Genomic DNA, 27,473 nt, shown 5'->3' on the forward strand with positions numbered 1-27,473 from the left:
TAATGATATTCAAAGCAGCAGTGTGAACATTGTATCCTATGTAGAAATGGATATCAATCTGGTTTGAGCCGACCACTCGGAGGTAGGATGTACTTCTACATCAATGATTGCGGAAGACACTTGATTAAAACAATATAACTCGGGTATGGGAGGGCGGCTGCTGTATCGTCAAACTGCAAAAAGGCTAAAAGAGAACAAATGCTTCACTTCAGCATACTGAAGAGTTGTGTCAAGCAATTTTCATCCTCATCTAAGCTGCTTTGCCTGTCCTCAGCAGTGTAGCAACAACATTTGGATTGAAATAAAGAGAAGCACTATTTTACATAGTTCTATATTTTCCTTGGAGAGGGTGAACTCAAAATAATTGAGGGGTTTATACATCTCTCCCCGCCAGCGTGAGAATGCAGACGCGTGGTCAGCTCAGCAGACAGAGTCTAAGCAGTTGCACTACCATCACCAATATTCCTCACAAGTACACTTTCCATCCTCGAAAATGTGAATGCGGTTTGCATCTTTTACCTGAATTTTGCGCTGCTCCACTTTTGATATAAGCGATGTAGCAACATGGCAGTCACCACAAACCCGCATGTTCTTTGTAACACATATAGGTGTCCCTTCAGGTGTATTGATGAGGGCACATGCAATGGCCAGCTTCTCACTATGCCTGCATAGTGCATCTTCCTTTGCATCATCTGCAATGTCTTGTGACACCCAATGCAAACCTGGGGAATACCCTTCCTGCAATATTTTTTGACCAATGTCTTTAAGCTTCGCATAGATAATTTTGCCTTGGGGATGACTCTCATCCCCGACAATAAATGAATGTACATTTCCACTTGCATCAGTCCACCAACAACGTCCTGGTATCTTCCATGCTCCATTTTCCATTCTCATAGCTTCAACCTTGTCTGCTTCCTCTCGCATGCCAGCAGCTGCATATATATTACTCATGCAGATATATGCTGCAGAATCCTTTTCATCCAATTGTACTGCATGTTCAAAGGCCAATCTTCCAAGCGTCACATTTCCCCATTTTCGACAAGCACCCAACAGAGCAAACCAAAGCGGAAGAGAATCAGCAGGTGGCATCTTCTCAATCACTCCTATTGCCTTGTCAAAGTGCCCTGCACGGCTGAAAAGATCAACCATGCAAGCGTGGTGCTCTAAAGTTGGGATGATGCTATAGACTCTGCTCATAGTCTCAAAGTACATTTGCCCCTCATCCACTAGACCTGTGTGACTGCATGCAGTAAGCAAAACAATGAATGTGACCAGATTTGGCTCTATACCTTCTCCTATCATTTTGTTGAATGAGTCAAAAACAGTTTCAACCTTTCCAAGCTGGGCATATCCTGTGATTAGCGCACTCCAGGAGACTACATCCCGAACTGGAAGCTCGTCAAACACTTCTTGCGCTTTTGCAAGTGCACCACATTTGGCATACATATCCACCAATGCATTGCCAAGCGCAATATCTTTTTCCAATAAGCCCTGCCTGACAACCTCAGCATGTATCTCTTCGCCCTTCTCAGCTGCTCCTATGCTGCCGCAGGCTTTCAAGATGCAAATAAAGGTGACTGCGTTTGGGGAGAGACCCTCCTCTCCCATCCGTCCAAAGCAGTTCAGAGCCTCCTCACCGTGCCCGTGTTGGACATATCCTGCGATTAGCGCACTCCAAGAAACTACATTCCGAATTGGAAGCTCGTCAAACACTTCTTGCGCTTTTGCAAGTGCACCACATTTGGCATACATATCCACCAACGCAGTGCCAAGCACAATATCTTTTTCCAACAAGCCCTGCCTGACAACCTCAGCATGTACCTCTTTGCCCTTCTCATCTGCTCCTATGCTCCCGCAGGCTTTCAAGATGGAAATAAAGGTGACCGTGTTTGGGGAGAGACCCTCCTCTCGCATCCGTCCAAAGCAGTTCAGAGCCTCATCACCATGGCCGTGTTGGGCATATCCTGCGATTAGTGCATTCCAGGAGACTACATTCCGACCTGGAAGCTCGTCGAACACTTCCTGCGCTTTTGCAAGTGCACCACATTTGGCATACATATCCACCAACGCAGTGCCAAGCACAATATCTTTTTCCAATAAGCCCTGCCTGACAACCTCATCATGTACCTCTTCGCCCTTCTCAGTTGCTCCTATGCTGCCACAGGCTTTCAAGATGCAAATAAAGGTGACTGTGCTTGGGGAGAGACCCTCCTCTCGCATCCGGCCAAAGCAGTTCAGAGCCTCATCACCATGCCCATGTTGGGCATATCCTGCGATTAGTGCATTCCAGGAGACTACATCCCGAACTGGAAGCTGGGCAAACACTTCTTGCGCTTTTGCAAGCGCACCACATTTGGCATACATATCCACCAACGCAGTGCCAAGCACAATATCTTTTTCCAATAAGCCCTGCCTGACAACCTCAGCATGTACCTCTTCGCCCTTCTCAACTGCTCCTATGTTGCCGCAGGCTTTCAAGATGCAAATAAAGGTGACTGTGTTTGGGGAGAGACCCTCCTCTCGCATCCGACCAAAGCAGTTCAGAGCCTCATCACCATGGCCGTGTTGGGCATATCCTCCAATTAGCGCATTCCAGGAGACTACATCACGACCTGGAAGCTCATCAAAGACTTCCTGAGCTTTTGCAAGTGCACCACATTTGGCATACATATTGAGTAGGGCATTGCCGACATAAATGTTCTTTTCAAGCAACCCCCTTTTGAGAATATCAACATGTATTCTGCTGCCTTTGCACAGGTCCTTTTGCTTGGCACAAGCCTTTAGTAAGGCCACAAGACCAGGATCCTCTTGAAACTGCTGGTAGTTGCTGTTGCTATCTCCTTGACGTGCTTTGTGGTGGATTTCCTTGGCCTTCGTCATCAGCTTATCCTTCCGCACACAGAATTCTCGTTGCAGTCCTCTTCTTCTGAGCTCCTCTTGGACCCAAGATGGATTGTCCCAGCCATCCATCCACAGCGACTCCTTTGTCATTTTGTGTTTGAAGTCTGGGGATCTTGGGCTTCTCTGTGATGCAGAAAAATACTCAGGAAAGCCAATCGGTTTTCGTGTACTCTCATGTAATTGTAAAACAGTGCTTACCTTGCTGTCCCGATTGTCCCACCATTGGGAGGGATCCCCGAAGTACTCCTTCCATAAGAAGTCCATGCCTCTACATGCCATATATGCGGAGGGAGTCCAAGCCTGAGGAGTTGTTCCTGTGAGCTCTGCAGAGGAGGAAAATGCAAATTTGTATTACCCTTATTCAAAAAAACTTACTTTTCTAAGGTTTTATTGTTTAATTTGCACCATGATACCCCTGGACCTAAATCGCCCATTTTAAGAGCCTCAAAGAACTCCACACCAGATGTTTTGCTACCCCTAGGCGATAAGTGTGGAGACACGTGTACCTAGATTGCCTATTACGAGCCCCAAAGAACTCCACACATGATGAAACCTTGCACCATGATACCCCTAGGTGTAAGTGTGGACCTAAATCGCCCATTTTAAGAGCCTCAAAGAACTCCACACCTGATGTTTTGCTACCCCTAGGCGATAAGTGTGGAGACACGTGTACCTAGATTGCCTATTACGAGCCCCAAAGAACTCCACACATGATGAAACCTTGCACGACATGGGACTCAACCTCTTAAGTATGCGGAACGTTGCCTGATCACAATGCCTCCCTTGAACATGCTCATGTGCTTGTAAGCTAAAGTGAAAACATATGCAAAAAAAAGTTGTACAAGCTTCAACCTCACAGTGGGTGAAAGAGCATGCATTGGGATCAAAGGAGGCTAAAGCTCAGTAGCTTCCCATGGCCAAGAGACCAAAGGAGGGAAAACAACCTCTTGATGCCACAAAAAATTATGGACATAAACAAACTACCAAAGCTCCAATTCCAAAGAAGTTGGAAGCTATACAAAGATATTGAACCATCAATATCCAAGGTTGTCATGGGGAAACAAGCGCAAACAAACAAAAAACCTACTATAGTGGTAAGTAGAAAGTCTGTTGTTGCCACATTGGCAAGGGCGATGACAAAGTGGCAATCTAAAGTGGATCTGACACTGATTCAGCCTCAAGTGCCTCATCCAAAAAAGAGGGTCTCATGCCATCTGTCCCACCAAAAGCTCAAGGGGCACAAAAAAAAAAAGCACACAAACTATCCTAATCTTGGTTAGAAAAGCTCAAATGGAGCATGCACAAGAATCGGTTCAAAGTGTTCACACACAACTAGAACTTGTGCTAGGATAAATGCAAGAATATGGACCCTCAACACCTTTTGAACCAATCCTTGAGCTTCTACACAAATGTACCCTCAAGAGAAACGACTAAGATACAATATCAGGGGAGGCTGGGCATGCTTTCAATGATGATGTTCCAAAACTGCAAACTTAGTTGAGATGGTGGCATACACACATGTCTCATTGGGGGGAGTTCATGAGAATGGTATGTATGGAATTGTTACAATTCTATGTGTCAATAATTTGGATTCTAATAAATTATTTCTTGTTTTGTTGGTTAGGGAATAGATGATTAGTATGCTATTCCAACAACTAATCTATCCGAGGCAATGCATGGATGGAAGTTGGTTGGTAAGAGTAAGTTAAAAAAAGAAAATTGGATTGTTTGAAGCATGTGTGGTTGATATGTCAATGGCTCTTCTACAGTTATCGAAGTGAGTGAACAACATATTGGTGGAGGTCCCACTTTCGAAGAACTAAAGAGAGTTTAATGCAAAGAATAAAAGGTACAAGAACATTGTCAATCAAATCAATAATTCCGCAGTGGAGTTGGGGGTTGCATTAGTTAGACTTCCCATCCATGGGGAGCTTGAGACAGTCAGAAAGAAAAGGAGCAAGGCAATGGTGGATGGGATTGATGCTTTGGATAGCCAGAGGCCTAAATGCATTCACGTGACAAAAAAAAATCAAGAAAAAAAGGCACCATGGGTCCAACTGCAATGGGGGCAGAAAATAACAGTAGTAGGTTGTAGAAGAGGTGGAGGCAAATGATGTGCTATGGGCAATAAGAAGATGCAAGCCATTCAGCAAGGCAAGGTGTAATTGACGTATTCCTAGAACAAATTCAAAATGCAACAAGCTTATTTCAGCTATTCCCATTGCCAAAAATTTGGGGGTTCCAGCACCTTGTTTTACAACAGGAAGGTGTGAAAGAACAACAATTTTGGTTTTGTGTAGATAATGTATGCCAGACATGATCTCCCATGTTTTATGTTATGGGGGAATGGACTGTCACACACTAGGTACTAGTTCGACTATGGAAGAGGTCTTTTTTAAAAGAAAGAGTGGATTAATTTTTAGGATGAAAAATGAGAAAACAAATGATGAAAGAATATCAAATGTGATTATATTAAAGAACAACCTCATACCACAGCTAACACTGTATCAAGGGAATGAAGGCTAAGAATTACTAGTCTCTCACATTGCAAGCTATAATAGAGAGTGTAGATGTGGGGGACAATGGTAAGAGCATAAGTTACAAACAAAGGGATCCTTGGAGAAGAATAAAACTTATGTGGTGAAGATTGCACGGTTCACTTGTGATGATTTTGTGCTTCATTCATCTTGATGTGCCAAATATATGCCTTGTAAGCATATCTACTACATTTTTTGAGTGCTTCATCAATTGAATCCAACAGAACATGCCTTCATGCATAACACCAATACACCTTTGCATTTCCTGAAGGGTGTGATAGAGAAGATGATGAATTAAACCAAAATATAGTGTCTTTCCATATGTAAACACACGTGTTCGTCTCTTGCTTTTGTTTCTAGGAAAGAGACTATGCGATCATGAATGGCTGATTTTAGGTTTTGGTGCATTTATTGATTTAACTACTTTTGGTTATAAGGCGTAACTTTTCATCCATTGTGCAATGCAAATAGATTTTCTAGTTTGTATTGTGGTGCATTTATCTATCATAGTTATTTAAGCGGAGACAATTTAATTGAAAGCTACATCAAGTTTTGTTTGATTAACCTTTTCAATCAAATGTCTAGGTTATCACACTTGTTTAATTATTTTTTCTTTAATAACTAGGTTAGCACACTTTGTACGATAAGAAGTGTATTGGAGAAAAGGGTTCTCAAACTTTCAGAAATATTTCAACTTCCATAATTGGCCTTATTCTTGAAGTGTTGTTGCTCAAAGGTGTTTTAAACGTCAAACTTCTACTATTATGATATGATAGTTTTGTGGCAAAACTATCTCGTCATGCTCTCTTGGGCAAGGTTGTTGTGTGTAAAAATGTACACACATTACCGTCTCTTGCTCGAAAGCTCATAGCTTGAAGCTCGAACTGTTGATGACCCTGCCCAAAAGTAGCGTGTAAAATAGAAAAGCATGAGAAAAATAAGGCAAGAGAGGGGAAGAAGCAAGCATGGGAAATTTGTAGTCTTAGGAGTGTGTTAGCTGAGAAAATAATGTATTATATATGCCCAATCATTAGCAAGTGATTAGAGTCAAATTAGACCAATTTTTATGTGCCTTCTCTCTCTACTATTGAAAATTTTATTTTTGATTTGTTTGAGAGCTAATCATCAACTCTAATCATCATATAAGACTCTATTTAGCTTCTACTGCATGTCTAGAGAATTGTACAACACATTTTCTTCTATTTTGATATCATATGAGTAATGGGCATGTGATAGTGTCTGGGTTCAACAAATCTTTTTATGGTATCAAAGCACAACTTGTACCTCCGTTGTGTTGAGAAATCGCATTTGTGAGAAAAAATTTACTTTTTGTGTGAGAAGAGTGAATTGAGAGGTTGAGTGATTCTTTTGGTGGTGAGAGAAGAGAGGTGAGATAAACCAATTTTTAGCTATGATCTAAGTCATTAATAGCATGATCTAAGTCATTAATTGCATGAGGAGTCTACAACTTGGAGATAAACCAATTTTTAGCTATGATCTAAGTCATTAATTGCATGAGGAGTCTACAACTTGGAGATGCAAATCTCATGGCTATGGAGAAGCTAGATAAGGAAAACTACCACACATGGCGGTACAAGATGAAGCTCTACTTGGAGTTGATGGATCTACGAGCATGGATCTACGAGCACTAGTTGAAGGAGAAGAAAACTAAGAACAAGAAGGTAATTTATCTTATTATCGTGACTCTTTCTTCTTCTAATATTTCGCATGGTGAAGGTAATGGTACGACACAAAAGTTATGGGATGGCCTCCTAAGGCTCAATCAAAGTGCTTAAAAAGCAAAAAAAATACAACTCAAGACAGAGCTTAACAATGTACAAAAGGAACAATCTCAGCATTATGGATTATGTTTCTAAAATAAAAAATTTGATTTATTCACTTACATTAATGAGTTATATAGTTGAAGAGGATGATAAGGTACATGCATGCGTACAAGGCTTTGACAAGCATGCAAAGACTACAAAGTGTTCGCTACTAGCATATAGACTAGTAGGAGGTTACCAGGAGTCTGCATACTATACAAATAGAGGGAGAAGTCAATCGAGAGGAAGAGGACAAAGAGGAAGAACTAGAAACCAAAGAGAAAGAGGAGTTCTAGGTGAAAACCAAAATGAATCTTGGTCACTAGGAAGAGCTAGAGATAGAGGATCTAAGATTAGAGGATGCAGAAGTTTTGGAGAATCACGAGGTGGCCGAGGAGCATCAAGAGGAAGAGGATATTGAGGTTATGCAAGAGGAAATGCTAGAGGATGGCAATATCAATAGATTTATGGTTGTGGTGATTATAAAATATGAAGAAGATGAGTGCATGGTGTCCTATGTACCACAACACAAAGGAAGAGCAAGGAGAATGGACACATAAATGTTGTAGAAGGTGAATACATTTTATATTCTCAATAGTAAAGTTATGAAGAGGTGGGTGGAAAGGTATGAAGAGGTGAGGAGAAATCGATATGAGGAGAGAAGAGCATTTGGGATGCGTTCGAGAGGCTTGCCATTTCCGTCGGAATTTAGAGCATTTGGGATGCATTCGAGAGGCTTGCCATTTCCGTCGGAATTTACATCACTTCCAAAATATTGTCCTATTGATTGGCTTTATGAAGAAATGGAAAAGGTCGATGAACATGGAGAGATGGTAACAGAAGAAGAATGAGAGTACGCAAGAGGATGCGAGCCTCATATGTAAGTGTGTCTCTACTTTATCTTTTTTTATTCAAGTAGAATCTCATGATATGGTTATTCAATATCATAAATATATTTCATTTGGTGTTGGTGGTAGTATAAATATTAAAAGACTAAGGTCATGTAAAAGGGTAGGAGAAGGGTGTGTGTGTGAATGGACTTATGGTCCACTAGCTCACCTATTTAAAGGTGGAGCTAGAAGGCATTTGTGTGAGAGCTAAGGCCAAGTTGTATTCATATGCAACTTAATAAACAAGATATGAGAGCTAAGGCCAAGTTGTATTCATATACAACTTAATAAACAAGATGTGTTCTTGTATTTTGTGGGTCTCTCTCCTCCACTTATCTTGATCTAACATAAGCACCATGTTTTCTCAACATGGTATCTAGATCTTGGGTAGATTAGGTCACATTTTGTGTGGTGTAGTCTAGGTTATCCACATCTCACTTCTTGTGGAGATGAACCCCCAGCCAGTGGAGGCCTTCTAGCAACCGTATCTTGGCGTATCTTGGCGTGCTCTCAACTAGGAAGTTGAAGACCATCCCCGGGTGCTCAGAATCGTATAGCTAATTGTTGGATTACACCTCTCTCAGCCGTGCCATTGCACTCTGAGCAGGTCAGCGCGCACGATTTCTGCAGCGCTGTTTGTCGTACAACAATGTGCAGCTTGTGGGCAATCTCAAGCACACAAGCTTAGGGCTTTTGAAGCCCTAAGTCTCAAGGGTCTACAGCCAAGAAATCAGCCTCAATGGCTGCTCGACGTTGTCGTGACGTGTGCGGTCTAGCCGGGAACACACTGGGTGTCTGGCTGTGAGAGTTACGTTGATTTGCATTCACTTGATTTGATTATTCAGAGAAAATAAATCCTGCCAAACCTCCTCCCTCCTCTCTCAAAGACGCATGTACAAGGGGAAAAAGGTATCTCTCTTGGCTAAACACCGAACCATCATGATCATTAAGTCTTCAATTAAAGCAAGAACATGGCCCAAATACCGTCAGCACCCATTACACATAGCTTCAAGAGCAGTCTTCCACAAACATGGGTTCCTTTTTAAAGACTCTGTAGACTAACAGCTGATTTGGGTTGTGGTCAAAACTTTACCATGAACACTTACAGTGTGTCATGATTCTTCAGGCATAGCACATCATCTATGAAGTCTACTTAGCCTCGGCATGGTAACGGTCCAATTCAGCATCCAGATCAGACCGAATCTTCTCTCTCTCTTCTTTTCCACGTCCTCTTCCACGACCTCGGCCACCTTGAATCATTTCTCCATTTCCACAAACTTGGACCTTCTGCAGCATTCCTCCACTGCCTTGGATCCCACCAATCACTCCTGGAACTCGCCCTCCTCTTCCAGCCAGTGAAGTTTCATATAAAGCATGTCCCGAAGGAGCTGGAATAGCCAAATTTGTTCCCATAATTTGAACCTTCATGGGCTTTCCATCTAATTGCACATTGTGGTATCTCTTCACAGCTGTTTCTGCATCTGCCCTCCTTGAATAGAGCACCTCTGCACTCCCCTCTGCTGCACACGCCCAAGAGCCCCCATACTTCACCTCTCAAACTTAGGCCCAGGTAGTTTCCATGAAGGCATAGAACCAGCCCAACCACTCCAATTATCAGAAAGGGAAAGTTTGAGATCACATTCAAAGAGTTTGGAACACAAGAAGACGATCCCACACGAGTCTTGCATCGTCAGGCTTGAGGTGATAATATGCAGAACCAAACGCTATTGCTATAACCCCGATGTAAAAGCACGCCCAGCCCGCCTGGGAACCGCCTTCCTCTCCTCGATTCGGCGCTCTTCCCCCGTGTATACCTGCAACAGCTGCGCACATCTGCTGCAGCGCCCACACAAATCACACAGGGTTCTCCTCATCAACGAGGCGGCCCCCTTCCCTGGTTACCTGCCGCCCCCCTCTAAGGCAATTCCCCCCCTCAGAATCACCAGCTGCGCCGACTCCATGCAATGTCTCACAACGTCCAGAAGATGCGCTGGCAGCTGCCTGAAGGTCCACGTAGCTGGCCAGATTTATCCCTTTTTTATTTTATTTTATTTATTTTTGAAGAAAAAGGCCACCATGTTCCTTTCACACCAAAGCAAAGGCAGCCTTGACTCTTTTTACCTTTTTCTGCCCATGCATCTGAGTTCATATGGGATGGTCTGTGAGCTTCTTTCACTACATGGACGTGCCACAGCACGACACCGACCCCCTCTAAACCTGCACATCCTCCGGTATGTGCCACCAAGTTGCTATATAGGCTAATCTTCATTCAAATTTATACTGATTTGCCTTCATCTTTATCAAATTTTGGCACGTTATCTTCAGCTTTTTCATCCTCTGAACCCACATTCTCATCAAGGCTTTCCTAACGGGTTGAATTTCCTGTATTGATCATCCTGCTCATAAGAAGCCTATTTTCTCTTATCTTTGATATGCCAAGTTTTGAACACCCTGGCTGCACTCTCCAGACTCCCACATTTCGTATACATATTGATAAGGGCAATCCCAACCACTGCATCTAACTCAAAGCCACTAGCCATCAAGCGAGCATGGACTAGCTTGCCTTGGGAAAGGGCAGCTATACTTGAACATGCATTCAAGGCACTGATAAGAGTAACATTATTGGGCATTTGCCTCTCCTGTTGCATTTTGTTCAAAAAGTCCTGCTTGTCCATGTCCATGTTGAGAATATCCTACAATCATAGTAGTCCATGGCACCACACCTTCTTGTCCTAAACTGTCAAACACTCTCTGAGCTTCCTCAAGAGACCCTGATCATTATAGCCAGCCATGAATACCTTCCACGAGACTGCATCCCATACCGACATTTTGTTAAACAAGCACTGCATTTCCACAAATGAACTGCACTTAGCATACATATTCAGGATAACATTGTTGACATAGAGATTTTCTCCAAGTCCCTGTTTAACAGCATCACCATGTATCCCTCGTCCCCTCTCTATCTCTCCCAAAATACCACAAGCTTTCATGCTGCAAACATATGTGACAGCATCAGGAGATGCAACACCCTTTAGTTGCATCTGTTCCAAACAATTCAGAACCTCTTCATTGAAGCCATATTGAGCATATCCTGCAATAAGTGCAGTCCAAGAAACAACATCTCGAACTGATAACTTATCAAAGACTTTCCATGACTCTGCAAATGAACCACACTTAGCGTACATATCACTCAGCATGTTTCCAACAGAAAGATCTCTTTCAAATCCCTGCTTCACAATCTCAGCATGTGACTCTGATCTTGAGCTACTCCTCACAAATTTCTCTCCTTTTCTAGGTCGTATCTCGTGTTTCCACGAACATAATGGTCCTTGAAAAGGCCCATTTACATGTAATGGTGGACCTGGCCGATTGCCCAACAAGCCTTTCTCACTGCTAGCTGGTATTTCACTTGTTCTCCATTCCCTCAGCCTGCCAATGCTCACTCCTTTGCACATCTCAGCATGATGTCCCGCCTCATTACATCTGTAGCATCTATGAGCTCCTATGTAAGTACCTGAGCTCTGTCCCCGGGATAGAGATGTTTCTGAATCTCTTGAAGATTGGTCATACTTAAAGTTTCTAAAACCAGCAACTAGACTAGCCTGTGTGCGAGGTCTGGACCCAGCAAATGTTGACTTGATATTATCCATGCTACCCAAAGCTTCACGGCTTGCCCTTGAATGGAAACCGCGTTCATCACCCTCCATTCCAATAACAGTTGCCAAACTTTCCCATCGATTAGGTGATTTTCTGGTTGAATCATTAGCCCAATAAACAGATGATTGTACGACTGCACTTTTACTTTTTGTCAGATTTTTCAGCCTATAAGGCAGCAAAGATGATGGCTGGCTATCATCTGGCTTCATAGACATAGATTTAGACAAAACACGATGTGAGCCTGAAGTGGGCTCATCAGGTGAAGGTTTGATATGATTTAAATAGTCTTTGCCTGCGTTATCAACATTCCTCTCCAATTCTGAGCCAGAATGTATAAGAGCTGTTTTGCCCACAGAGGCTCGCTTATCTCTTCCAGCAGTTAACACATCCTTCACAGATTTGTCCTGCACAGACACTAGCCAGCCAGGAGGCTTCTTCAGCATACAAGATGCTAGCACTGATTCACCTCCCTGTTTGACGATGTGATGCCCTGCCTTGTCAGCAGGTTTTACCTCACATGGGGCATTTGAAAGAATGGTCGAACCTTTGCTGATAATTATTTCCTCATAAGCCTGTAGTCCCCTCCCAGACACGTCCTTCTCTATTCCAGAACTTGATGTGTCTTTAACAAAAACACCTCCCACTGGCCCTGGCAAACAAGAAGGCCCTCTTTCCAATCCCTTTTGCACAATCTCACTGTGTATTTCTTGGCCCTTACCTAAGGTCCCATGAACATTCAATTCTACAGCATTCTGCATTGGCATTCCATTTAATCAGGATGACGCTTGGGAAATCCATATCCTTCTGATGTTTTGGGCTTTCTCTATGTCAAACCATTCATCCAGATCATCATTGCATACATTTAGCTCTGCTTTTCAAAGAGTTTCTTTCAGATATCTTGACAATCAGAGTACAAAGAAGTATCCACCTTTCCGGCATTCATGAGTTCTTGAGCATTCTATCTGTTTTGCAACTTGTAGGGAAGACCTCAAGTCAATACAAGCTCCTCACCTTCCTCAGCTATCAGAAAGGTCGAGTGTCGTAAGCCCTTGAAGTGGCAAGAATGGATCAAGTCATTGCAAGCTCCTCTCCTTCCTCAGCTGTCGAGAAGGATGAGTGTCACAAGCCCTTGTTGCCATTCTACAGTTCTAAGAGAGAACTACAAGTCTATACAAGCTCCTTGCCACCCCCTTCTCCTGAGGTGAACAAGTGTCATAAGCCCTTGTAATCCTTCTTCTTCCCTAATAGTTTTATTATGGAAGACTACAAGTCCTATAAGCTCCTGGCTCTCTCTTTTCGAGAAATGCATCAGTGTCATAGGCCCCTATAGCCTTCTTTGCTTTGTCTGCCATTATTTTTACCTCCTTTGCATCCTTGTCATGCTTTAGAAGTTCTCCAAGCAGCTAAGATATAGCTTCATTATAGTATATTTCCTTCATTTTTGTACCTGCCTTTCAGAAAGCCCTGATTGTGTATCTATTTGCTCTAATTTTCCTCAAGCATCATCTTGATTTGTATGTCATCTTGCATGTATCCATACATTCCAGATATCATATCGTTTTTCATCCAGCATTCAAATCAGATAACATTACCTTTGTTTTCCCACTTCACCCAGCCTTCTTTCGACTGCCTGTTGCTGTTGCATGTAGAGCACAAACGCCTGAAACATCTGCATGGTGTTGACGTCCGGACGAAATCCTTGCTGCTCCTGTTGATCACCCATGATTCCCCTTCTACTCTCACCCCAGCTGTTTCACGTCGGGTTCACCAAATATGTCGTGACGTGTGCGGTCTAGCCGGGAACACACTGGGTGTCTGGCTGTGAGAGTTACGTTGATTTGCATTCACTTGATTTGATTATTCAGAGAAAATAAATCCTGCCAAACCTCCTCCCTCCTCTCTCAAAGACGCATGTACAAGGGGAAAAAGGTATCTCTCTTGGCTAAACACCGAACCATCATGATCATCAAGTCTTCAATTAAAGCAAGAACATGGCCCAAATACCGTCAGCACCCATTACACATAGCTTCAAGAGCAGTCTTCCACAAACATGGGTTCCTTTTTAAAGACTCTGTAGACTAACAGCTGATTTGGGTTGTGGTCAAAACTTTACCATGAACACTTACAGTGTGTCATGATTCTTCAGGCATAGCACATCATCTATGAAGTCTGCTTAGCCTCGACATGGTAACGGTCCAATTCAGCATCCAGATCAGACCGAATCTTCTCTCTCTCTTCTTTTCCACGTCCTCTTCCACGACCTCGGCCACCTTGAATCATTTCTCCATTTCCACAAACTTGGACCTTCTGCAGCATTCCTCCACTGCCTTGGATCCCACCAATCACTCCTGGAACTCGCCCTCCTCTTCCAGCCAGTGAAGTTTCATATAAAGCATGTCCCGAAGGAGCTGGAATAGCCAAATTTGTTCCCATAATTTGAACCTTCATGGGCTTTCCATCTAATTGCACATTGTGGTATCTCTTCACAGCTGTTTCTGCATCTGCCCTCCTTGAATAGAGCACCTCTGCACTCCCCTCTGCTGCACACGCCCAAGAGCCCCCATACTTCACCTCTCAAACTTAGGCCCAGGTAGTTTCCATGAAGGCATAGCACCAGCCCAACCACTCCAATTATCAGAAAGGGAAAGTTTGAGATCACATTCAAAGAGTTTGGAACACAGGAAGACGATCCCACACGAGTCTTGCATCGTCAGGCTTGAGGTGATAATATGCAGAACCAAACGCTATTGCTATAACCTCGATGTAAAAGCACGCCCAGCCCGCCTGGGAACCGCCTTCCTCTCCTCGATTCGGCGCTCTTCCCCCGTGTATACCTGCAACAGCTGCGCACATCTGCTGCAGCGCCCACACAAATCACACAGGGTTCTCCTCATCAACGAGGCGGCCCCCTTCCCTGGTTACCTGCCGCCCCCCTCTAAGGCAATTCCCCCCCTCAGAATCACCAGCTGCGCCGACTCCATGCAATGTCTCACAACGTCCAGAAGATGCGCTGGCAGCTGCCTGAAGGTCCACGTAGCTGGCCAGATTTATCCCTTTTTTATTTTATTTTATTTATTTTTGAAGAAAAAGGCCACCATGTTCCTTTCACACCAAAGCAAAGGCAGCCTTGACTCTTTTTACCTTTTTCTGCCCATGCATCTGAGTTCATATGGGATGGTCTGTGAGCTTCTTTCACTACATGGACGTGCCACAGCACGACAACGTGCGCACTAGAAGCAAAAGACCAGGCTACTCCTGTTTTCTGCCATGAAAGCTTCTTCAAAAGCTTGATAATAGTGTTTGTAAACACTAATAGTGTTAATTAACACTAATGATGCAACTAATCCAACAAAGGGGAGCCATTTCAGAGTGTTTCTAAACACTAAGAGTATTCTTAAACACTAATGGTGAATCTAATCACCAATGCAAGTGTCATTAGATGCTAAAAATATGCTCTTAAGCACTAATAGTGTTGCTAAATACTAACGGTGATCTTAATCACCAAAGAAAGTGTTCTTTTACACTAATGAGGCTCATCTCCATCAGAATTAGTGGTTGGGCACAAACCCTAAGTGCTAAACCATAAGCTTCATCATCTTAATCTCTTTTTATGCAACATCCTTGGCTTGATTAAGGGTTGTTGCACTCTCATAAGCCATTCTCTTTCTACTTAAGCCAAAACATCACAAATTTTCTGGTTTTCTTCTTCATAAATCAGCCCATTACACTCTTGTAATCTCCCTTCAATACCCAATGTCAAAGGAAAACACCCAAATTAAGAAGTTCTCAGGAGAGGGCTTCCACACTTGGCAAGTTCTTGTCAATTACAAGATGATGTCCAAAGGTTTTGGCCATTCATCTCCGGCACTAAGGTTATTGATCAAACTAAGGCTGAAGATATTGAATATGATGAGAGGGCACAAGCCATCATCATGCTCCATCTTGATGAGGCTCTTATTCACCATGTGGACCAACTTCCAAACTGCAAAGGAGAAATGGGATGAGCTTGACAAGATCTATGGAGCTCGTGGGTAAGAATTCCAAGATCTCACTTAAAATTGAATTTTTCAGTTGGAACTCAAAGAGGGAGATGGCATTGGAGCCTTTATCTCTCATTTGAAGGGCCTTATGGCTCAACTTGCATCAGTGAATGCGAGAATGGATGAAGATGATGCAGTTAAAAGCAGTCAAGAAGGTGTACCCCACCTTAGTCACCACCCTGAAGAACATACCTAATCCCACCCTTGAAGGAGTCATTCAATCTCGTCTTGATGAAGAAAAGAGGCCAAAGGGAGGAGCTGAATCTTCAAGTGCAACCACTTCATTGAATATCGAACAAGCTTTGTCACATCAAGTGATCAAAGTAAGGTGTGTCCATTGCAAAAAGGTGGGTCATTTGGCAAATAATTGTTGGATCGAATATCCCAACAAGATGAAATGTAACAAGTGTAAACAGACGGGGCATATCACTTCTAAATGTCCTAACAAAGAGTCAGAGGCTAACTTTGCATCAGCCTCTAACTTCACTGAGAAATTGTTTTAAATCTCAATGTAACAACACCTATATTCCTAAACCTTGTACGCCTAATGTTATAAAGGCGACCTAAATATACCACCTATTCCAATTGTGTGAATGGACTTATGGTCCACTAGCTCACCTATTTAAAGGTGGAGCTAGAAGGCATTTGTGTGAGAGCTAAGGCCAAGTTGTATTCATAAGCAACTTAATAAACAAGATGTGTTCTTGTATTTTGTGGGTCTCTCTCCTCCACTTATCTTGATCTAGCATAAGCACCACGTTTTCTCAACAATAAAGTATATAATGCCATGTGGTCCAAAGGAAGGCATTTCATAGTCAATGGATAGGTACAATGAGAAATACCCAAGATTGTGGAGTTACGACAAACTTTGAGCAAGAAAGTGGAGTAATGCTTGATTATTGTGGCATGATTCAAAACATCCTAAAGGTTGGATTCAAGACATTCCAAATTTTTAAATTGGATATGAAGTGGTTCAAGGATGTGTGTGGAGGCGCTCAAGCAATTGTGATTGAAAAGGCATCCAAATGGATTTATGGCGTTCGATTCCACAAAATTTTGGCAAACCGAGAGGGACAAATTTGTGCTACCTCACCATTGTGAATGTAAGTAAATTCTAACCATAAGCTTTTATTATATCATCCTTATACATGTTTATTTTACACTCGATGTGTTTCTTCTCACGTAGATATAAATGACAAGAAATGGTGGTATGTCATACAAGTCGCTCATCATTCAAAGAGTATTTTTGAAGATAATAGGGATGTTGAAGAGCTCATGGATGAAGTGGTAGTGAAAACTAAACATGCGGAGGGTCAAGTACAAGATGAAGAATGCGAGATACCACCAACTAAGGTGTCCCTATCCAAGATAATGAGGAAGAAATAGGATCCGAACATAATGATGATGATGATGATGTTGAGTCCACTGCTAGTGGGATAGATCTTTTTTTTAATCTTGCAATGGGACATATGAATCTTGAGATAGACCAATAAATATGTATGGATTTGATGGAAGATACGATAGATGTTGAGCCAAGCTCACTCTAATTCTTTAAACAAATTCTCAAATTGCAAGTCTTGATTTAGTCCATATTTGATTGTATTATAATACATTTGGTGCTTCTTCTTTTGTGATATTGGGATCACATTTTGTGCTCTGTTTTTGTGATATTGGGATCACATTTTGTGCTTCTTCTTTTGTGATGTTAGGATATTTTGAGCCCTCGGGAATGCTCTCTAGATTGTATGGATATTTTTCCCAATATGCAGCTATACTCGTGGCTATACACGCGGTTATACATGCTGCTATAGCTATGCCTATAGCTGCATATTAGCCGCGCTCAGCTATAGCCGCGTACTAAAATTATGTACACCCGACCGGTGCACCTTCCCAGGTCCCCTCTCTCTACTCTCTCTTCTCTTCACATGGCTATGCTCCCCATCAATTGTAGTGTTTCTATCATATATTTTAATAAATAAAAGGCTTCATATACATAAGGCCATTGCATGAGACTTTTAACAATGTGTGGTGCTTGATTACTTGTCATTGAGGCTTAGGGGTTGATTGGTGTAATCACGAGGTCAATGGTATAGTTTAACTTGGGTAAATATTCACCCATTTCATCATGGTTTATCTTGGATATATATTCACCCAATTTATCTTGCATACTAACTAATAAGCCAATTTAATACTAAGATAATACCTTATCCTACCGTTTGATAGCCTTGCATTTGAAAATACCTTAGCCCACCGTTTGATAGCCTTGCATAGTCTTCCACTACTAGTCTGGTAGCCTTGCACCCTCACCGCCCATGCCAATGTTGTACATATGCATCTACCCTCCCCTCCACTACCATTCTAGGGGTCCCTCACCACCCACCCCCTCTTTCATATCCCACTAATCATCTTACGAAGGTAAATGGTGTAAACCTTTAATGACCACTACTCTATGACATTAATTAACTATTTCCTTATTCACAACAGAGATGTCTAAGAAGGGGAGGATGTGTTGAGGCTAGCAAACAACAAGCACTACAAAGTTATGAGGGCCGCAATAACTAAAGAGACACTATGAGACCCTTGTAAAGTATCATTAAGAATGTTCTATCTAGCATTTTGCATAGTGACTTTTTTCGTGACATTTTTTATGTCGCTTAGTGACATTATTTACGTGAATCCTTTATAATATAATACCATTTATTAGTGAATCCTTTATAAAATAATACCATTTAGTGAGTTGCTTTTAGAGACTCAAATTGTGTTGATAATCATGCATTATCTTATTACCACCATGATGTAGTTCTTCTCTCTCTCTCTCTCTCTCTCTCTCTCTCTCTCTCTCTCTCTCTCTCTCTCTCTCTCTCTTTGTGTGTGTGTGTGTGTGTGTGTGTGTGTGTGTGTGTGTGTGTGTATACCTCTCTCTCTCTCACACATGTACACACACATAGATTATATATCTCTCTCTCACACACACATAAAATATACAGTCTCTCTCTTTCTCACTCTCATCACACTATCATCTATGTATCATCATGTGCGGGATAGGATGTGCACGTATATGTGTGTATTTGCTATGTAGTCAGATGCTCTATACACTCAGCTCTCATTGACGATTCCTCTCCATGGAGGTTGGATTATCATTCTTATTAATTTTACATATTTAATTAGATATAAGATAAAAAAATTATTAAAGTATATATAAATATACTTTTTTCTTTTATACAAGTTTGTTAATACAAATGATAGAATGTACTTACACAATAAAATTAATCAAAAGGTATAAACGTAAGATCACACTAACTATGTGTGTATATAAAAACGATGATAAAGTATACATCTGTCCATGACTAAGTGGCCAAAATCGACAAAATACAAGTTATATTATAGCATGCTCATGTCATAGATACATGGCCATGTACAGAGATAATAATGGATGCATCATCATGACTATAAAAACTCTTCGGATCAGACTACAACCAAAATAGCCCCATCACTAATGTAATGGTCCTCCTTGTCTGAGATACAATACATGTAATCCTCCCTATCATCATCACATCCAATGTTGCGCTATCTATGACTTGTAAGGGAAGGTAATGATCCAGCCTCCTGTATGAATTATATACAAATCAAACACTTGTTATTTACTACGTATTTATTTAATTACCACATTACTAAGATCAAAGAAGAATCACATTATACATAATATTGCATTATTTGACCGCATACCTCTAGTGTATAGGCTCCACTCTCCATGCCGTGAGAGCTCTATATGTAGCCACTCGTACCTATGATGTGTCACATCTCAAATCATTAGCAGTCAGAGCATGATCATAATCTTTAGTCTGTAATTTTTTGAATAATATACTTGCTAATTTTTATAAATATGACCTTATTTTAGTACTAAATATATATAAAACGTAGGAATGAATATTGTACCTACAAATCCTGCAACCAAGGCACGTTTACCACCCTTACCAAGGTGGGTCTCCTTAGCCTCTCCTCCACCTTTCGATGCTGATGTGTTCACCTCTTTTTTCTCTTGACCTCATTTCTCATATGACTCCATGTGTTAGTACTAAGGTAAAGAGGCGATGTGCTCTTCTTCTTTCAAGCCTCCTTCCTACATTTTTCAATAGAAACAGAGTTAAACTAATATGTTAAGTAAAGAAAGTTTAAAAATGCAATTTAAGAAAAATAACTTTAAGTTAAACTAAGTAATATGAGTCACTTTAAGTTAAACTAAGTAATATGAGTCACTTTCATAATGCCATTTAATTTAGAAAAATAACTTTAAGTTAAACTAAGTAATATGAGTCACTTTCATAATGCCATTTAATTTAGATATAATGTGGTGTAATGAGAGAGCTCTCAGTCTTGTGATCTTAATTTGTGTTTGTGTGAGAGAGAAAGATGTATAGAAATAAATTATTATAATTTTTCTCCTCTTTAAACATCCAATATGTTGAAGTTGAGAGCTTATCTTAGCCTTGTCAAAAGCATGTGTTACTGGGTCTTGCCTCTTTAAGCTGCAAATGCAACTTCTATGCCTTTATTTATGGCAACCCTAACACTTCTCTATGTGCTAGGTCTTCTCAACATGTAAGATTATGCATGGTTGATTGGAATTTATGATGGTGTCACATTTTCTCTTGTATCTTGTTGAGTCGAAGCATGAAGGCATATATTTTTTAGGTGTAAGCTTGCCATGGTTGAGGCTTGTTTAATCATTTGGCTGGACAAATGTGGACTCATGCTAGTTACGGTTAGGGTTGGTGCTTGTTTACTCATTTGGGTAGATAAATGTGGGATCACGATGGTTAGGGTTAGGATTGAGTGGGAAAACCCTAATCCTACCATTTTTATATAGATACATCCCTTTAAAAATGGATGGACAACACTTGAACCAACCCATTTCTACTACTTATACAACTATGTGCTTTAAACTATAAAAAGCAGACCACCTATCCATGCTTCTACCCATGAGATCTCTCCCTCCTTTGCCCCTTTGACAAGGAGTGTTCCAGTTGACAGAGTGAGGATGCGATGGATGAGATGAGAGTAGGTTGCAAAACCAATTCAACATTTAAAAAATGTTATCGCATTAGCAAAGGCCAAAGGATTTAAATATTAAAAAAAGAAGTCACATCAGTAAAATGTGTTGCATGATAGTGGAGTAGTGGTGGTGTAATTATATCACTTTTTCTCACACATTTGAATGGCTTCCCCCTCCCTTCCTTATTATTTGAGTTTCTGTAGTTGCTTCCTCCACTATGTTTTTGCTGCTTCCTTCACTATGTTTCTGGTCTCTCTCTCCTCCCATCCTTTATTTTTTATTTTTTAATCTCTCTCTCTCTCTCTCTCTCTCTCTCTAAATGGGCTAGTGCATTTTGAATGGAAGGCTGAATGATTTGAATGGAAGGCTAAATCATTTGAATGGAAGCTAAAGTATTGTATGCATTTTAAATGGAATTCTATAGGCTGCTTCAAACTCAAACACTAGAGTCGCTAGGAGGATGCCACGATAAAAACCCTCCAGGAAATCTTCTTCGACATGGTCACAGCCAAGTGGGAAAGGTAATTATGCTAATTTCAGCCTTCGTGTATTATATGTTTTCTAATATCCAAATAATTGCAAGCTAGTATATGCATGAATTCATGTTGTTTGAAATTTAGACTTCTTATTGTATATATTATTTGTCAAATGTGTGTACATGTTTCATATTCTCTTTATTATATACAAATTATTCATTTATCTATTAGATACAGAGGGCAAATGTAAAGATGTGTGTGTATGTCATGCCATTGCTCAAATTTGTCCAAAACAACACTCTATTTTCTACTGAGATTACCTACAACTCATATAATCTTCACACATGCATTTGACAGGGTATGTAGCACATATATTAGTTGACATTTTGAGCTATACTCCATGCATGAGCTTATACACATCACAAGCTCCACTGCAGCTCCTAGCATATCTTTTTCAATCAAGGAGACCTTACTGCAATTTGTTTTTGCTCAAATCGATGTAATGGCTAGCTTCTCCACGCTTAATAGCACCACAATACATGTAATGTTCAAATGTTAAATTTAGCTCCAATCTCTCTATAGCATGCACACAGTCCATAGTACAACTCTACGTGACTTATGTTTCTAGCCATTGCTTCAAAGTAGTCTAGGCACTTCTTCAAGCTCTTCAAAGAAATATGGGCACTACGTTAAAAGAAGTATATGCACTACAAAGAAGTCTATGGAACATTGTGTCTAGTAGTCACTAGAAGTGAGTGCTTTCAAGCACCACATAGGTGTATGTCTACTATGTTGAAAGTAGTAAAAAGAGGAGACTTTGAGGATGCCTCCAAGGCACAAAAGTCTTAGGCTTGCTTTAAAGTGAAGAGGTAGTTTTAGGGGTTTTATTAAAGCACTAAAAGCAGTGTACAACCATCACTCAAATTGTTGAGAATGCTTTGAAAGTAGTAAAAATTAGTATCTTTGAGGATACCTCCAAGGAACAACAGTCTCTCTAGTTTGCTTTAAAATAAAGAAATAGTTTTAGGGCTTCTATTAGAGCATTAGAGGTAGTGTGACTCACTAAAAGTGTAGAGAGTGCTTTTGAGCACCACAAAGCCATAACTAGCTTACTTTAAAGTAAAGTGATAGTTTTAAGACTTCTCTTCAAGTGGTCCAAGAAAACTAGAAAATGCTCGTAAAATTGACTAAAAGTGTGAAAAGTTCTTTCAAGTACTACAAAACATCTTTACTTCTCTTTGAAATCAATGCAAGGCATTTCTTTGCAAACTAGGTCCAACAAATAGCAATCTCTAAATTGATTTAAGGTGAAGACATAAGTAGTACAAGAAGTGTCTAAAGTACTTGTGCAAACAACCAAGGACAAGTAAAAGACAAGATTTTTCTAAACTGTAAAATTCCTCTTTTGTGGATCCCCAAAAACTTTACAGCTTTTCAAACACTTACATCCTCTGAATCACGACCACCATAATTCATTAGCATCATGAAGGCCGATCTCTTCAAAAAAATCTCATCAATAGTTCTTGGCACCTTCACATGGATTGAAGTGTTGTGAATGTTGGATAAGATTATTGCCTCAACATCTATTGTTATGTCTTACAAGTCCTTGAAGGGAGAACACAAAAGTAGCTCTTGAAAGATTTTCTTTTGAGTATCCCCATTGTTTGCTCATTGAAACAATGTGCTGTAAACTTACATATGTTACATTTTTGCACATCTACTGTAGTGTTGTCATCATGAATCAAGCATTGCATATTTCTTGTTCTTTGTCTCGTGACTCCTTTTTTTTAGCACCCTAATATTCTCTACTACCTTATGACTTGCAATGATAGAGCCAAAGTTGCAAATGCATGTTACTACATGTGAAAATCTCCATAGCCTATGACAAGTAATGAGATCAAGAGAAACAAAATGTTAGTGCATATAGAAAGAACTCATATTAGAATAACTATTCAAAAAGGTATAAATACTGACTACTTTGCATTACTAATTAGTCTTTCTTGTGCAAGATAGAAATGCTACTAATGTTTTTTACATAAATGTGCGTGCACACACACAGAGGAAAGGGTCTATGAACCAAGAGAGAGAGAGAGAGAGAGAGAGAGAGAGAGAGAGAATACATGTGTGTAGATTAGAGAAGAGGGTGATGGAGAACTGCATGAGAAGCAAGAAGAAGATGCAAAAGTAGCTCTTGCAATAACCTATAGTACTTGGGGGAGAGAGAGAGAGAGAGAGAGAGAGAGAGAGAGAGAGCATGCACGCCTTTAGTAGTGTTAGCCCACTTTCTCCAAAGAGAGAAGGCAAGTCTAGATGATAGTTACAAGAGAGTGGGACGTTCTAATTTTGTTTTTTGAATTTAACTCCCACTTTCTCCAAAGAGAGAAAGCGGGTCTACATAATAGTTACAAGAGGGTAGGACAAGAGAGCAGTATGTTCTAATTTTGTTGTTGAAATTTAACTCCCACCTTATTTTAAATACTTTGAAGCACTAAAAAAACCAGTGTCCTCGTTGACACTACTTTTGAGACTATTCCATACTTCGTCACTCATACATAGATTTAGGCAAAAAGAGATCAGTCATTGCGTGATGGTTCTCTCTCACAAAAAGCAAGGGAAGAAAAAGCTAATCAAAGAGGGAAGCATAAAATCAAACCTACTCAAGCATGAATTCAAAAGTATACAAGCAAGCAAGAAGAGAGAAGAAGGAGAGGTTACAAGTAAACTATTGCATGTCCATTGCTTGTTATAAAAAACGGCTTATACAAATGACTGGTTTTCATACTAGGTCAACCAAACTTAAAAATGGTACGGCCTCTATTATACTAGTATTAAGCAACCATGTATATTAAGTCCATAGACTATCTGTTCTCATGCAGGTAAGATGGCAAAGCACACAGTGCCTTACAATGATAGGTCAGGTAGGTAAAACCATGTTAACCAATGGAATGCTCCCCTTTCTAATAGTGACCGCATCCTCATGCCACGCCCAAGTTGGTGATAAAGCTACTATAGATAAGTGGGAGAGAGAGAGAGAGGGAGGGAGGGAGGAATGATGGAATGCCAGGCACTACGTGGGCATTTGGCACTGCTTTGACCTTTTGGGAATCTCTACCTCGCTTAATTAGCACAGATGTAGGCCAATTTTGTGACTTTGAGGGACATGGAGAGAATGCTTAATGGAATCACCATTGATGAGTGCGAAGATCATCGTTTGGGTACGTGGGTCCAATAGCTTCAAAGACTGCGATTGGGATGCTCATGTTATTGGAGAAATGTGAGCTTGTTTGCTACATATGTGTGTGATGTTGCTAATTGTGAATGCATTGGAGTATGAGAGGTTGTGTGCTCACCTCTTCATTGTGCTTATGTTCTTGAAGAATAGGTATGAAGTGTTCAATAAGTTGTTTGGTGCTGTGCATGCATTGCAATGATCATTTTCTCTTTAGCAAAAAGCAAGCTCGGTTCTAGAGCATTAGCATTTTGTGCAGTGTGCATTTACACCCCAGAGCTTAGATAGCTTCTCGATGTTGAAGTTATTTATGTTCACACCTTTCACCTCTCTTTTCATAAAGATTGTTGAACGTTTTATTGTGAATTGGAATACATCAATGTATTGTTGTTCAGTCAATTGCAACTCTTAACAACCAATCTCCAAAGCTCATTATGTAATTGATGCATGCTCACTATGGACAACAACAAAAGCAAGAGTGGCTAGCAAGTTTGAACTTCGTTCGATGTTGGTTACTATGCGTACTTCGAGAAACAAAGCAGAAGAAAATTGCCACTATCCTATTAGAGAGAGAGTGAGAGAGAGCAGTGTGTTCGTGTGTGTTTCCAAGAGAGAGAGGAGTGTGTCCGTGCGTGTTTCCAAGAGAGAGGAGCATGTCTGTACATGTTTCCAAGAGAGAGAGAGAGAGAGAGACCTGTGTGAGTGAGAGAGTCTGTGTGTGGATATATGAGAGAAAGGGAGAGCAGGATGCCCACATGTGTGTGTGAGAGAGATGTGTATGTGTGTGAGAGATTCTAGGAGAGAGAGGGAGATGTGTATGTGTGTGAGAGATTCTAGGAGAGAGAGGGAGATGTGTATGTGTGTGAGAGATTCTAGGAGAGAGAGGGAGGAAGGGAGGGCCTCAGGACTAAGTGCCACAGGATCTTAAAGACCCTTGTCAGGTAACATCAATGGATGGCATTGATGATCAAAATCATGATGCCTTTTTTGGACTGTCCCCCAAATAAAGTAAACTAGGCCGAGTAAACTAGAAAGTAAACTAAGAATAAACTATGCCGAGTAAACTAGAAAGTAAACTAAGAAGTAAACTATGCCGAGTAAACTAGGAGTAGAAAACATATAATATAATGGCTTGAAACCTCATGGTTTTGTTGCTTGAAGGTATAGTGTAGTGTGGTAAGATGTTTTCAATGGTGACCCAAGGTCTCGAATTCAATTCCTCTTTTGCACAACCTCTTTCTCCAAAATTTTATAAGTCCCAAACCCAAATTCATCCTCATTCCATGATGTAAACTATGATTTGGTGAGTAAACTAGAAAGTAAATTATGTAGTAAACTAGAAGTAAACTACGATTTCCTAATAAACTCAGAAGTAAACTATGCCCATTTAGTAAACTAGGAAATAAACTATGATCACTTAGTAACCTAGTTTACTCGACCTAGTTTACTAGACCTAGTTTACCTTATCTGACATCCCAAAAAAGACGTTGGAATTTTTGATTAATGCCATCCATTAATGTCACTTGACAAGGGTCTTTAAGACCCCGTGTGGCACTTTGTCCTGAGGAGGGAGGGAGGGAGGGAGGGAGAAGCTTTTAAATGACAAGATAGGGACAACAATGCTAAAATGTTCAACCTTCACCAAATGCAGTCATTTAGTATAGCTTTAAGATTTTTCTTTTATCAGTTTATTGTTTTAGAGTTTTTCATGACAAACATGGGAGTCCACGTTCAATGGAGTAAAGGACTCTTATCTCATTGGCACTATGATAATAGCACACAATCTTTAAAAAAGAGGTAAATGTAATTAGTAAGAAGTTCTCAAATGTATTTATTCCTACCTCCCCACTTTTGTGTGTGTCCATGCACACGCGCCCGCATATGTGTGAAATATCAAATAAACACACATTTTATGCCTTTGGATCTAGTTTTGTATGCAACTCATCTGGCACATGCACATAGGCAATATATCCAAAAACTTTCAAAAGTAATAGAAATCACGTTTCTTTGCCCCACTGAATTTCTCCTCTGGCGTTACATCATGTATGGCTGCAGTAGGGGTCCTATTTATGATATAAACTGCCATAGAAACAGCGTCAACCCAATAACTATGCGGCATATTCTTCTATGTCATTAATGCTTGTGCTATCTCTACAATGTGCCTGTTTTTTTGCTCAGCAACTCCATTTTTCTACGGAGTGTATCTACATATAATCTGTCTCTGAATGCCATTATTCCGCAAGAAATCAAAGAACTCATTGGAGAAGTACTCTCCCCCTCTAACCTTAGGCATTTCACATGCTTTCCTGTCTACTTTTTAGCCATCACTTTGAAATTCTAAAAATGAGTGAAAACTTCACTCTTCTCCTTCATGAAATACACCCCCACTTTCCTCGTGTGATCATCAATGAATGTTCCATAATACCTGTAACCACCCATAGACGTAGTTTTCTACATGTAAATTGTCTCTGAGTGCCATTCTTTCGCAAGAAATCGAAGAACTTATTGGAGAAGTACTCTCCCCCTCTGACCTTAGGCACTTCACTCTTCTCCTTATGAAATACACCCACACTTTCCTTGTGTGATCATCAATGTATGTTACATAATACTTGTAGCCACCCATAGACATAGTTTTTGCAGGACCCTATACATTTGAATGCACCACATCTAGTACATTCGTGATCACAAATCTATCATGTGAAAACACATGCTTTGTTTGCTTTCCAAATTGACAAGCTTCACATACTTTCTACATACAACCTTAAACTTAGGCAGCCCTATCACAATTTCTTTAGTCTACATAGACTTCATTCTTTACACATTTACATGCCTAATTCTCTTATGCCAAATGTATATATCTACAACAA

General features: G+C 40.6%; 3 protein-coding genes across 3 annotated transcripts; all 3 read right to left on the reverse strand.

Moving 5' to 3' along the window:
* Window positions 1–277: 277 nt before the first annotated feature.
* Window positions 278–3,275, reverse strand: LOC147639224 (pentatricopeptide repeat-containing protein At2g27610-like). Its single transcript, XM_086788550.1, has 2 exons — window positions 3,100–3,275; window positions 278–3,024 (listed from the first exon to the last, which is right to left on the reverse strand). The coding sequence occupies exons 1-2, from the start codon at window positions 3,178–3,180 to the stop codon at window positions 454–456; spliced, it is 2,652 nt and encodes an 883-aa protein (XP_086644676.1). The 5' UTR covers window positions 3,181–3,275; the 3' UTR covers window positions 278–453.
* A 5,905-nt stretch (window positions 3,276–9,180) lies between these two features.
* Window positions 9,181–9,665, reverse strand: LOC147639225 (uncharacterized). Its single transcript, XM_086788564.1, has one exon. The coding sequence runs from the start codon at window positions 9,577–9,579 to the stop codon at window positions 9,301–9,303; it is 279 nt and encodes a 92-aa protein (XP_086644690.1). The 5' UTR covers window positions 9,580–9,665; the 3' UTR covers window positions 9,181–9,300.
* Window positions 9,666–9,792: 127 nt separating this feature from the next.
* LOC147639226 (uncharacterized) lies at window positions 9,793–14,963 on the reverse strand. The gene is made up of 4 exons (XM_086793749.1): window positions 14,950–14,963; window positions 14,731–14,845; window positions 14,357–14,509; window positions 9,793–9,915 (listed from the first exon to the last, which is right to left on the reverse strand). The coding sequence occupies exons 1-4, from the start codon at window positions 14,961–14,963 to the stop codon at window positions 9,793–9,795; spliced, it is 405 nt and encodes a 134-aa protein (XP_086649875.1).
* Between the last annotated feature and the right edge of the window lie 12,510 nt (window positions 14,964–27,473).

The sequence above is a fragment of the Cibotium barometz genome, chromosome 4 (genome assembly GCF_041138505.1).
Source record: "Cibotium barometz isolate CiBa-2024 chromosome 4, ASM4113850v1, whole genome shotgun sequence".
Classification (NCBI taxonomy): Eukaryota; Viridiplantae; Streptophyta; class Polypodiopsida; order Cyatheales; family Cibotiaceae; genus Cibotium; species Cibotium barometz.

Excerpts from the sequence above, each read along its gene's own strand:
- LOC147639224 (XM_086788550.1), bottom strand. The coding sequence starts at position 3,180 with ATGGCATGTAGAGGCATGGACTTCTTATGGAAGGAGTACTTCGGGGAT. Across the intron at positions 3,025-3,099 it reads GGGACAATCGGGACAGCAAG|AGAAGCCCAAGATCCCCAGA; the intron begins GTAAGCACTGTT and ends TCTGCATCACAG.
- LOC147639225 (XM_086788564.1), bottom strand. The coding sequence starts at position 9,579 with ATGAAGGTTCAAATTATGGGAACAAATTTGGCTATTCCAGCTCCTTCG.
- LOC147639226 (XM_086793749.1), bottom strand. Across the intron at positions 14,510-14,730 it reads GCCTTAGAGGGGGGCGGCAG|ACTCGTGTGGGATCGTCTTC; the intron begins GTAACCAGGGAA and ends TGACGATGCAAG. Across the intron at positions 9,916-14,356 it reads AAGTATGGGGGCTCTTGGGC|GCGGGCTGGGCGTGCTTTTA; the intron begins GTGTGCAGCAGA and ends GGCGGTTCCCAG.